The 12,729-nt window shown below is 46.4% G+C and overlaps 1 protein-coding gene across 2 annotated transcripts in view; it reads left to right on the top strand.

Moving 5' to 3' along the window:
* Nucleotides 1-12,729, top strand: part of LOC147029704 (unconventional myosin-Ib-like) — a 166,318-nt gene that overhangs the window by 113,882 nt on the left and 39,707 nt on the right. For both annotated transcript variants that reach the window (XM_085872950.1, XM_085872951.1), the window contains exons 22-23: nucleotides 3,880-3,954; nucleotides 4,073-4,207. In XM_085872950.1, coding sequence (XP_085729076.1) covers nucleotides 3,880-3,954; nucleotides 4,073-4,207 — 210 coding nt within the window. The remainder of the gene's footprint in view (nucleotides 1-3,879; nucleotides 3,955-4,072; nucleotides 4,208-12,729) is intronic.

The following is a 12,729-nucleotide window of genomic DNA, read 5'->3' as shown; positions in this document are numbered from 1 at the left end:
GACTTTATACCACTCCTGGCGCAAAAATTCAAGCAGCTCGGGCTTTGTTTGATGGCTTGTGACCATCCATCTTCCTCTTGATCACATTCCAGAGGTTTTTCAATGGGGTTCAGGTCTGGAGATTGTATTGGGCTGGCCATGACAGGGTCTTGATCTGATGGTCCTCCATCCACACTTTGATTGACCTTGCTGTGTGGCATGGAGCATTGTCCTGCTGGAAAAAACAATCCTCAGATTTGGCAAACATTGTCAGAGCAGAAGGAAGCAAGTGTTCCTCCAGGACAACCTTGTACGTGGCTTGATTCATGAGTCCTTCACAAAGGCAAATCTGCCCGATTCCAGCCTTGCTGAAGCACCCCCAGATCATCACCGATCCTCCACCAAATTTCACAGTGGGTGCGAGACACTGTGGCTTGTAGGCCTCTCCAGGTCTCCGTCTAACCATTAGACCAGTGGTTCTCAACCTTTTGTAGCCGTGACCCCACCCCCCCCCCCAAAAAAAAAAGAAAAGAAAAAGAAGAGGGCTCTTCTTCCTCTTCACAGAAGAGAGGGAAGGGCGTCTCCATTGTGTTGGGATCGCTCCCTAACTATTAAATTAAATCACAGCGCATCTAATGGATTTCTGCCCATTAAACAATGGAAGGCAGCCTGGTGTTGGCTTAGTGGTTAGGGTGGCGGCTTGGGATCCCAGGGTCCTGAGTTCAAGCCCCGTTGGCTGCTGAATTAACACCAGGGGGTTGACTCAGCCTGTCATCTTTCCGAGGTCGGCGAAATGAGTACCAGTGTACTGGTCCCGGTGTATGCCCCAGTTAGAATAGGTGTACCATATCCCTGTGTGTCGTAAGAGGCGACCAAGGTTGGCGTCAGGAAGGGCATCCGGCCATAAAACATTGCCTCAAGAAAAAGCCAAACCCCTGCACAGCAGGGAAAAATGGCTGTAAAAACGGTCATTTTTTTTAAACAATGGAAGGTGAGCTATCTAGGGAACAAGCACTTATGGACATAACTGACTAAAGGAACCTGAATGCTGTGTGCAATCGAATTACCATATTCGTAACAATATATTTCTTTGTTTATTTGTTTTGACAACCTCCTCGCGACCCCCAAAAACATTCTCGCGACCCCTCTGGGGTCGCGACAACCAGGTTGAGAACCATTGCATTAGATGATCAGGTGTTGGGCAAAGCTGAAAATTGGACTCATCAGAGAAGATGACCTTACTCCAGTCCTCTACGGTCCAATCCTTATGGTCTTTTGTAAACCTCAGCCTGGCTCTTCTTTGCTTCTCCTTGATGAAGGGCTTTTTTCGAGCTTTGCACGACTTCAGCCCTGCCCCGAGGAGCCTGTTTCGAACCGTCCTCGCCGTGCACTTCACCCCAGCTGCCGTTTGCCATTCTTTTTGTAGGTCACGATGTCATCCTACGGTTGTTGAGTGACATTCGAATGAGTTTGAATCCCAGTCAGTGGAAAGTCGTTTTCGGCCTCTGCCAGTCTGGAGCTTTGTTGCCCCCAATGTCTGCTGCTTGACCTTGTTCTTATGAACCGCCGCCTTTGAAATTTTAAGGATGGAAGCAAAGTGACGCTCACTGTATCCCTCTGCCAGTAAAGCCAGAATTCAACCCTTCTTTTCCTCACTCAAAACTTCTCTTTTCAACTCTTTTGCCATGGTCAATAGTTATTTTTTTGATTCCAATTACTTTTGAGGTACTACTAGCACTGTTTTTACCATCCAGCTGGTCCTATTGTAAGAGGATAGTGATGACCACAACAGTGGTTTTTATACTTTTCCTTGTTAAATAAGATTCGGTTCAGGTGATCACCTAATCATTACCTCACTAAGTAGAATGAGGTGTGCCTGTGTTGGAATTCAACAGACACTGGAATGGAATGGCTGCCATACATGTTGAGATGCTGATTTAATTTTTTTTTGGAGTGGTCTCTTATTTTTTTCCAGAGCTGTATCATGTCATGGCCAAAAATATTGGCACCCTTGCACTTTTTTCAAATAATGCCCCACTTCTTTCAGAAAATTGTAAAAATTTAAAAAATCTTTTGGTATCCATATATGTATTTCTTTGGTTTGCATTGGAACAAAACAACAAAAAAAAGATTTAAAAATCACTAAATCTTAGCTTATTCCCCACAGAAATCCGAAAATGGCCCGGACGTTATTATTGGCAACTTTTAGAAGTTGTTATAATTAATTCGATTTCAAAAAGGTGATTCTCCTTTATTTTGGAATTGAACTCATCTGTGGTGAGTTGAAGGTGCCTGCAATTTAAAAATCACTCATTCAACCAGTTTGAATTGAGAAAAGGAGTCATTCTGCTGTTTTGTGACACTGTGTGTACCACAATGAGCATGGATAAAAGAGAGAAAACTAGAGAATTGCCTGCAGAGGTGAGACACAAGATTGTAGCCAGGCATGGACAATCTCAAGGCTACAAGTCCATCTGCAGAGACCTTGATGTTCCTGTGTCCACTGTACGCAATGTTATCAGGAAGTTTAAGGCCCATGGCATTGTTGCCAACCTCCCTGAAGAGAAAACTTGATCGAAGATTGCAGCGAAGGATTGTTCGAATGGTGGAGAAAGCACCTCGATCAACTGCCAAACAGGTTCAAGCTGACCTTCAGACACAAGGTACAACAGTTTCAACTCGCACCATCCTTCGCCAACTTGGTGAAAGGGGGTACTACAGTACGAGACCCGGGAGGACCCCACTGCTGAGAGAGACACAACAAAGTCTGACTAGAATTTGCCAAAACACACCTGAACAGCCCAAAATCCTTATGGGAGAATGTCCTGTGGACAGAGGAGACCAAATTAGAGCTTTTTGGTCATGCACATCATCTCTATGTTTACAGAAAACAAAATGAAGCCTTCAAAGAAAATAACACCTTCCCGAGAGTCAAACATGGAGGAGGTTCAGTGATGTTTTGGGGTTGCTGTGGTACCTCTGGCACTGGGTGCCTTGAATGTGTTCATGGCATCATGAAATCAGGAGATTACCAAGGCATTTTGGAGTGCAATATTCAGCCCAGTGTCAGAAAGCTGGGTCTCCATCAAAGGTCATGGGTCTTACAGAAGGACAATGACTCCAAACACACTTCAAAAAGTACCCAGGAATGGTTCAAGACAAATGGCTGGGCTGTTCTGAAGTGGCCAGCAATGAGTCCAGATCTAAATCCCATTGAACACCTGTGGGGAGATCTGAAAACAGGAGTTGGGAGAAGGCACCCTTCAAATCTGGGAGAACTGAACCAGTTTACACAAGAAGAGTGGGCCAAACTGTCAGTAGAGAGGTGGAGGAAGCTCATTCATAGCTATAGGAAGTGCTTGAATGCAGTTATTTTGTCCAAAGGCTGTGCGACCAAATATTAATCTAGTTTGTCAATAATTTTGTCAATGCCATTTCTTTTTATTTACTGATTTAAAAGGGTAGATTCAGGTCTGAATCAAAAAGAAAGGTGCTGTCATATTAACAGTGAAATAAAGAATTGTGGAGACAAAATACTTTTGGCAATTTCAACTTATTTTAAGAGAAAATTTAGTTATTTGAAAAAAGTGTAAGGGCTCCAATATTTTTGGCTATGACTATATATATATATATATATATATATATATATATATATATATATATATATATATATATATATATATATATATATATATATATATATATATACACACACACACACATACTGTGTGTATATGTTTTTCTCTTTATGCCAAAATGCATTCAAACAGAAATTGTCGACTTTGCAATATTACGATTAGTTTAACAATTATTCTCCATAATTTGAAGTGAATACGATTCACTCTGATACCAGCTTTTGAGTTTGACAAGGCAATGTGACATTCTTCCTTGTTATTACAGGTCCGTAAAGAATACCGCAAGTTCTTCCGAGTGAATGCTTCCAAGAAGATTGCAGAATACATTCTGCAATGGAAGGCGAGTAATAGAATCAAGATGCATTTTATGCAATTTGTACAGTGCGATCATATCTAAAGGAAGTCTGACCTTGTCACAGTCAATTGCCATGCTCACCACAACCTCTTCTTCACTCCAGTTAAGGTCGTATCTGATATACGTACGAGACATGCTGCCAAGTATGTCACCTTTGGACAATATGTGGCCACTGCTACCATTCCGCTTGGTACAAAGCACACACGAACAACTCTGTAAAATGCACCATTACTGGAGGGTGAGTTTTGCTTCCTGGTATTTAGTTCTGAAATAGTGTAAGCCACATTCATTTTCACAATACTATGCTTGGAAAACAAGTCGTTTAATTGTATGAAACAAGAGAAATACTTTTGGAACGAGGATAAAGGAAGGTTTCACTCAAAGAAAGACGTTTTGATTCTCCTTGATATAAATACCGAACATATCCCATTTAACGCACTCAATGGGGAACAGCGATGTACTCCTTATTTTGAGACTTGTTGCCTCCGCCACCGAAGGTGAAGGAGGTTAATTTTTCATCCCTTTCTGTCTGTTTGGCTGTCTTTTTGTCTGTTTGTCTGTGTACAGGATATCTCAAAAAGTTGTAGACGGATCCGGATGAAATTTTGTGGACAGGATGAACTGATTAGATTTGGTGAAGATCCGGATCCGGATCCGACTACTCTAATTTTTTAAGTGATTCTTCACCATTGAGAGATTGGGCCAAAACTTATATATGGGACGATGTCTCAAAAAGTTGCGCACGGATTTGGATGAAACTTGGTGGACACATTAGGTGTGTGATGAGGAAGAATTGATTCAATTTTGGTGAAGGTCCAGATTCGGATCTGAAAGTTTTTTTTCGTGATTCTTCACAATTGAGAGATCGGGCGAAACCGATACATAGCATGATATCTCAAAACGTTGTGGACGGATTCGGACGAAACTTTGTGGACACTTTGGGCGTGTACCAAGGAAGAACTGATTAGATTTTGATGAAGATCCGGATCCAGATCTGGATCCGAGAATTATTTAATTTTTAAAGTTATTCTTCACCATTGAGAGATCGGGCCAAAAACGATATAGTACTGTATAGCATGATATTTCAAGAATGTATTGAGACCGACATGTTCTCGTGGATCAGGCATTGTGTGGCAGAGGTATGCATTCCACCGAGTGCCCTTCAAGTTTAAAATGGAATTGATACTATTTCTAAATTTTACTCCACGAAGGACAAGGCTTGAGTCATTAAACTGAAGAGCGATGGATCAGGGTTCAGACTTCTGTCTCCACATTTTTGGTTTTGATTGATGATCACATATTAATTCTTCGAATAAATGTTTTTGTGCGACACGAACAGGATGTCGACAATTGTAAACGACAAAAAAGGTCATTGCTTCATCATTATCAGCTCCATGATTCTTTGATACCCAATGAAAATCTTTTAAAACACTGGGGGCAGTGGGTTCAGTTAGTTGTATGTTTGGCTTTGATCCCCAACACTCACTTAACTAAAACTGCCGTTCTGGTGTGGCACGGGCTGAGAATTCACCTTGAAGCACAGCATCTTCCATCTATAAATGTGGCGGTTTCCTTGACATTTAGGCTGTGAACATTAGATATTGCAGTATCAAAAAGGAGGACAATGTGCTCAGATACTATGGCCAACTACTGTTCTACTTGGAGTAGGTGATCATGCTGCGGTGTAGATATGGCACAGTTATGTTGGGCCAATTGACTTTTACCTTTGAAATATCCAAAATTATGTTGATTTATTCAAGTATTCCCATCTGGTAAGATAGTAAGATATTCTATTTCAGAATAAATTTTTTGTGCTGCTCATTTCCTGCTTTTTCTCCAAGTAAGGGAGAGAATGTGCAAAGCAAAAGAGCAACTTTCTTCACTAATTGTGACTAGCCATACCTCATCTCTTCTCCAGTAACACAGATGCAGCACGGCCATGCAAGTAGCGAATTGTTATGTCTGTGTATTCCACTGAAGCCTTTGTAATGATTATTTGGTGCATTTTTCTGTGCTTTTCCTGTGTGCTGCACATCTCGGTCAAGTTGTTGACGACACTCAGCTATTGCACACACGCTGCTGCCAGCTGGCTTGTTGGTAGAGAATATCAGCATTGAGAATATCAACATAGATCAGGGGTTCCCAAAAGCCTTGTGTTGGCGCAGTGGTTCGGGCAACGGCTTGGGACCCAAATGGTCCTGAGTTCAAGCCCCGTTGGGCCACTGAATTAATATGTATATATATATATATATATATATATATATATATATATATATATATATATGTATATATGTATACATGTATATGCATATATGCATATATGTATGTGTGTATATATATATATATATATATATATATATATATATATATATATATATATATATATATATATATATATATTTAGCAAGTCGTATAACACCAGGGGGTTGACTCAACCTGTCATCCTTCCGAGGTCGGCGAAATGAGTACCAGTGTACTGGGCCCGGTGAATGCCCCAGTTACAATAGGTGTACCATATCCCTGTGTGTCGTAAGAGGCGACCAGGGTTGCGTCAGGAAGGGCATCCGGCGTAAAAACCTATGCCAAATCATTATGCGGACAACAAAATGAATTCCATATGGGATCGGTCGAAGCCTGGGTTACCAACGACCGCCACTGGTACCGGTGGTCAGCAGGGTACCAGTGGAAATTGTGCTACTGCTGGGCGAAGGAGGAGAAGGAGACGGGGAAGGCGAGTCCGGAGGCACTGGGAGAGGGGGAAGGGTACAAGTGTGCAGGTGAGAGTTGGAACTCTGAATGTTGGGACGATGACTGGCAAACGGCGAGAGTTGGCTGATATGATGGAGAGAAGAAAGGTGGACATACTGTGGGTACAAGAGACCAAGTGGATGGGACGTAAGGCTAGGAGCATTGGAGGTGGTTTCAAACTGTTCTACCATAGTGTGGATGGGAGGAGAAATGGTGTTGGGGTAATCCTGAAGGAAGATTATGTCAAGAGGGTATTGGAGGTGAGGAGAGTGTCTGACCGAGTGATGAGTGTGAAGTTGGAAATTGAAGGAGTGATGATGAATGTCATCAGTGCATATGCCCCACATATGGGGTGTGAGATGGAATATAAAGAAGATTTCTGGAGTGAGTTAGATGAAGAGGTGGAGAGTGTATCCAAGGATGAAAGAGTGGTGATTGGAGCAGATTTCAATGGGCATGTTGGGGAAGGGAATAAAGAGGATGAGGAGGTGATGGGTAGGTACAGTCTCAACAAGAGACATGTGGAAGGGCAAAAGGTGGTTGAGTTTGCAAAAAGAATGGAAATGGCAGTGGTAAATACGTATTTCAAGAAGAAGGAGGAACACAGGGTGACATACAAGAGTGGAGGAAAGCGCACACAGGTGGATTACATCTTCAGCAGGAGATGCAACCTGAAAGAGAGTAGTGACTGTAAGGTGGTGGCAGGGGAGAGTGTAGCTCGACAGCATCGATTGGTGGTCTGCAGGATGATTTTGGAGGTGAGGTTGAGGAAGAGAGTGAGGGCTGAACCAAGGACCAGATGGTGGAAGCTGAAGGAGGAAGACTGTTGCGTGAAATTTAGGGAGGAGGTGAGACAGGCGTTGGATGGTGGTAAAGATGGGTGGGATGATTTTGCAACGACAGCAGAAGTGGTGAGGGAGATAGCTTGGAAGGTACTTGGTGTGACATCTGGACAGAGGAAGGAAGATGAGCAGACTTGGTGGTGGAACGAGGAAGTACAGGAAAGTATAAGGAAGAAGGGGTTGGCGAAAAAGAAGTGGGATAGTCAGAGAGATGAAGAAAGTAGGCAGGAGTACAAGGAGTGGCGGCGAAAGGCAAAGAGAGGTGGCAAAGGCCAAGGAAAAGGCATATGACGAGCTGTATGAGAAGTTGGATACAAAAGAAGGGGAAAAGGATTTATACCGATTGGCAATACAGAGGGACCGAGCTGGGAAGGATGTGCTGCAGGTTAGGGTGATAAAGGAGGTAAATGGGAATGTGCTGACGAGTGAGGAGAGTGTGTTGAGAAGGTGGATGGAGTACTTTGAGGAGCTGTTGAATGAAAAAAATGAGAGAGAGAAAGAAGGTTGGAAGAGGTGGAGATCGTGAATCAGGAAGTGGGGTGGATCAGTAAGGATGAAGTGAGGACTGCTATGAAGAGGATGAAGAGTGGAAAGGCGATTAGTCCAGATTATATACCAGTGGAGGCCTGGAAGTGCTTAGGAGAGATGGCAGTGCGGTTGTTAACCAGATTGTTTAATAAAGTCTTGGAAAGTGAGAGGATGCCGGAGGAGTGGAGATTAAGTGTACTGGTTCCGATTTTCAAGAATAAGGGTGATGTGCAGAGCTGTGGAAATTACAGAGGGATAAAGTTGTTAAGCCACACCATGAAGTTGTGGGAAAGAGTAGTGGAAGCTCGGTTGAGAGGAGAGGTGACGATCTGTGAGCAGCAATATGGGTTTATGCCAGGAAAGAGCACCACTGATGCGATGTTTGCTTTGAGAATGTTGATGGAGAAGTATAGGGAAGGCCAGAAGGAGTTACATTGTGTGTTTGTGGATTTAGAGAAAGCTTATGATGGGGTGCCAAGAGAGGAGTTGTAGCATTGTATGAGGAAGTCGGGAGTGGTGGAGAAGTATGTGAGGGTCGTGCAGGATATGTACGAGGACAGTGTGACAGCCGTGAGGTGTGCGGTAGGAATGACGGACCGTTTTAAGGTAAAAGTGGGATTGCACCAAGGATCGACTCTGAGCCCTTTCCTGTTTGCAATGGTGATGGACAGGTTGACGGATGAGATCAGACTGGAGTCTCCATGGGCTATGATGTTCGCGGATGACATCATGATCTGTAGGGAGAGTAGGGAACAGGCTGAGGTGAGCCTCGAGAGGTGGAGGTACGCACTGGAGAAAAGGTGAATGATAGTCAGTAGGAGTAAGACGGAGTACATGTGCGTAAATGAGAAGGAGGGTGATGGTATGGTGCGGTTGCAAGGAGTTGAGGTGGGGAAGGTGGATTGGTTTAAATACTTGGGATCAACTGTCCGAAGTAACGGAGAGTGTGGTACAGAAGTGAAAAAGAGAGTGCAGGCAGGATGGAGTGGTTGGAGAAGAGTTGCAGGAGTGATTTGTGACAGAAGGGTAGCTGCAAGAGTTAAGGGGAAAGTATATAAGACGGTAGTGAGACCAGCTATGTTGTATGGTTTGGAGGCGGTGGCACTAACAAAAAGACAGGAAGCGGAGCTGGAGATGGCAGAGTTAAAGATGCTGCGATTCTCGTTGGAAGTGATGAGGATGGACAGGATAAGGAATGAGTATGTTAGAGGGACAGCGCAGGTAGGACGGTTTGGAGAAAAAGTGAGAGGCGAGATTGAGATGGTTTGGACATGTGCACAGGAAGGAAGCGGGGTATATCGGGAGAAGGATGCTGAGGATGGAGCCGCCAGGTAGGAGGAGAAGAGGAAGGCCAAAGAAGAGGTTCATGGATGCGGTGAGGGTGGACATACAGGTGGTTGGAGTGTCAATGGAAGATGTGGAGGCGAGAGCCAAATGGAGAGGGTTGATCCGCTGTGGCGACCCCTAACGGGAGCAGCCGAAGGAAGAAGAAGATTAGGGGTTCCCAAACCCAGGGTCGTGACCCAAACTTGAAACCCCTCCCCCCCTCAAAATCTCAGTTTTTGAGGGGGGGTTTCATGTTAAAAGTATTTTCGCTGACAATTTTTATCATAGGTACACTAGGTACCAGTATCATTTGGGTTGCGAGGCAAATGTGATTTCAAATTTTGGGTCATGGACAAAAAAGTTTGGGAACCACTGACATAGATAGACGAGAGAACGAGAGTAGGGAAGAATATCTGAAGAATTCCCTTGGCTTATTGAGTGTCTGATTCAATGGCCATCCAGGTCATCCATTCATAGGCACTACCCATCATCAAGGTTATAACCCTTCAATCCCAAATATCTCCACCGTAGATTGTGTCTGAAGGTCAACCAGTCAGCCAGAGAAAGGGAGTGATCTGAATTATTCCTTCTATTTCAACTGTGCCTTGATACAACATTTTGAGATGGACAAAAATTCAAACAATGACCCGTGCAACAGACGGTGAGAGTGAGAGTGAGGAGTGGAGGGGAGGGGAGGGGATAGATTTGATAGATGGGGGTTGAGAGAGAGAGATAGATAGATAGATAGAGAGAGACAGACAGAGACAGGTGCAAGAGAGAGGGGGAGAGAGAGGGAGAAAGAGACAGAGATGGAGAGGGGAGTGAGAGACAGAGAGTGAGAGGGGTGTGAGAGAGAGAGAGGGAGGGGTGTGAGAGAGAGAGGAAGAAGGGTGCGAGAGAGAGAGAGAGAGAGAGAGAGAGAGAGAGAGAGAGAGAGAGAGAGAGAGAGAGAGAGAGAGAGAGAGAGAGAGAGAGAGAGAGAGAGAGAGAGAGAGAGAGAGAGGGAGAAGGGTGCGAGAGAGAGAGAGAGAGGGAGAAGGGTGCGAGAGAGAGGGAGAAGGATGCGAGAGAGAGAGAGGGAGAAGGGTGCGAGAGAGAGAGAGAGAGAGAGAAGGGTGCGAGAGAGAGAGGGAGGGGTGTGAGAGAGAGAGAGAGAGAGAGAGAGAGAGAGAGAGAGAGAGAGAGAGAGAGAGAGAGAGAGAGAGAGAGAGAGAGAGAGAGAGAGAGAGAGAGAGAGAGAGTGTGAGAGAGAGAGAGAGAGAGAGAGAGAGAGAGAGAGAGAGAGAGAGAGAGAGAGAGAGAGAGAGAGAGAGAGAGAGAGAGAGAGAGAGAGAGAGAGAGAGAGAGAGAGAGAGAGAGATGCGAGAGAGAGAGAGAGAGATGCGAGAGAGATGATGGGAGAGAGAGAGAGAGAGAGAGAGAGAGAGAGAGAGAGAGAGAGAGAGAGAGAGAGAGAGAGAGAGAGAGAGAGAGAGAGAGAGAGAGAGAGAGAGAGAGAGAGAGAGAGAGAGAGAGAGAGGGTGCGAGAGAGAGAGAGAGAAGGGTGCGAGAGAGAGAGAGAGAGAGAAGGGTGCGAGAGAGAGAGAGGGAGAAGGGTGCGAGAGAGAGAGGGAGAAGGGTGCGAGAGAGAGAGGGAGAAGGGTGCGAGAGAGAGAGGGAGAAGGGTGCGAGAGGGAGAGGGAGAAGGGTGCGAGAGGGAGAGGGAGAAGGGTGCGAGAGAGAGAGAGAGAGAGAGAGAGAGAGAGAGAGAGAGAGAGAGAGAGAGAGAGAGAGAGAGAGAGAGAGAGAGAGAGAGAGAGAGAGAGAGAGAGGAAGAAGGGTGCGAGAGAGAGAGAGGAAGAAGGGTGCGAGAGAGAGAGAGGAAGAAGGGTGCGAGAGAGAGAGAGGAAGAAGGGTGCGAGAGAGAGAGAGAGGAAGAAGGGTGCGAGAGAGAGAGAGAGGGAGAAGGGTGCGAGAGAGAGAGGGAGAAGGGTGCGAGAGAGAGAGAGAGGGAGAAGGGTGCGAGAGAGAGAGAGAGAGGGAGAAGGGTGCGAGAGAGAGAGAGAGAGGGAGAAGGGTGCGAGAGAGAGAGAGAGAGGGAGAAGGGTGCGAGAGAGAGAGAGGGAGAAGGGTGCGAGAGAGAGAGAGAGGGAGAAGGGTGCGAGAGAGAGAGAGAGAGGGAGAAGGGTGCGAGAGAGAGAGAGAGGGAGAAGGGTGCGAGAGAGAGGGAGAAGGGTGCGAGAGAGAGAGAGAGGGGGAGAAGGGTGTGAAAGAGAGAGGGAGAAGGGTGCAAGAGAGAGAGGGAGAAGGGTGCGAGAGAGAGAGAGAGAGAGGGAGGGGTGAGAGAGAGAGAGAGAGGAAGAAGGGTGCGAGAGAGAGAGAGGGAGAAGAGTGCGAGAGAGAGAGAGAGAGGGAGAAGGGTGCGAGAGAGAGAGAGAGAGAGGGGTGTGAGAGAGAGAGAGAGGAAGAAGGGTGCGAGAGAGAGGGAGAAGGGTGCGAGAGAGAGAGAGAGAGGGAGGGGTGTGAGAGAGAGAGAGGAAGAAGGGTGCGAGAGAGAGAGAGAGGGAGAAAGGTGCGAGAGAGAGAGAGAGAGAGAGGGAGAAGGGTGCGAGAGAGAGAGAGAGAGGGAGGGGTGTGAGAGAGAGAGGAAGAAGGGTGCGAGAGAGAGGGAGGGAGGGGTGTGAGAGAGAGGGAGGAAGAAGGGTGCGAGAGAGAGAGGGAGAAGGGTGCGAGAGAGAGAGGGAGAAGGGCGCGAGAGAGAGAGAGAGAGAGGGAGAAGGGTGCGAGAGAGAGGGAGAAGGGTGCGAGAGAGAGGGAGAAGGATGCGAGAGAGAGGGAGAAGGGTGCGAGAGAGAGGGAGATGGGTGCGAGAGAGAGGGGGAGAAGGGTGCGAGAGAGAGAGAGAGGGAGGGGTGTGAGAGAGAGAGAGAGAGAGGAAGAAGGGTGCGAGAGAGAGAGAGAGAGGGAGAAGGGTGCGAGAGAGAGAGAGAGGGAGGGAGAAGGGTGCGAGAGAGAGAGAGAGGGAGAAGGGTGCGAGAGAGAGAGAGAGAGAGAGGAGAAGGGAGCGAGAGAGAGAGAGAGAGGGAGAAGGGTGCGAGAGAGAGAGAGAGGGAGGGGTGTGAGAGAGAGAGGAAGAAGGGTGCGAGAGAGAGAGGGAGAAGGGTGCGAGAGAGAGAGAGAGAGGGAGGGGTGTGAGAGAGAGAGGAAGAAGGGTGCGAGAGAGAGAGAGAGGGAGAAGGGTGCGAGAGAGAGAGGGAGAAGGGTGCGAGAGAGAGGGAGAAGGGTGCGAGAGAGAGAGAGAGAGGGAGAAGGGTGCGAGAGAGAGAGAGGGAGAAGG

Source organism: Eptatretus burgeri, chromosome 3 (genome assembly GCF_056783735.1).
Source record: "Eptatretus burgeri isolate ZD-2024b chromosome 3, Ebu_testis_v1, whole genome shotgun sequence".
NCBI classification, from domain to species: Eukaryota; Metazoa; Chordata; class Myxini; order Myxiniformes; family Myxinidae; genus Eptatretus; species Eptatretus burgeri.
Note: the sequence above shows the minus strand (reverse complement) of the source record. Positions and strands in the feature narration are given on the sequence as shown.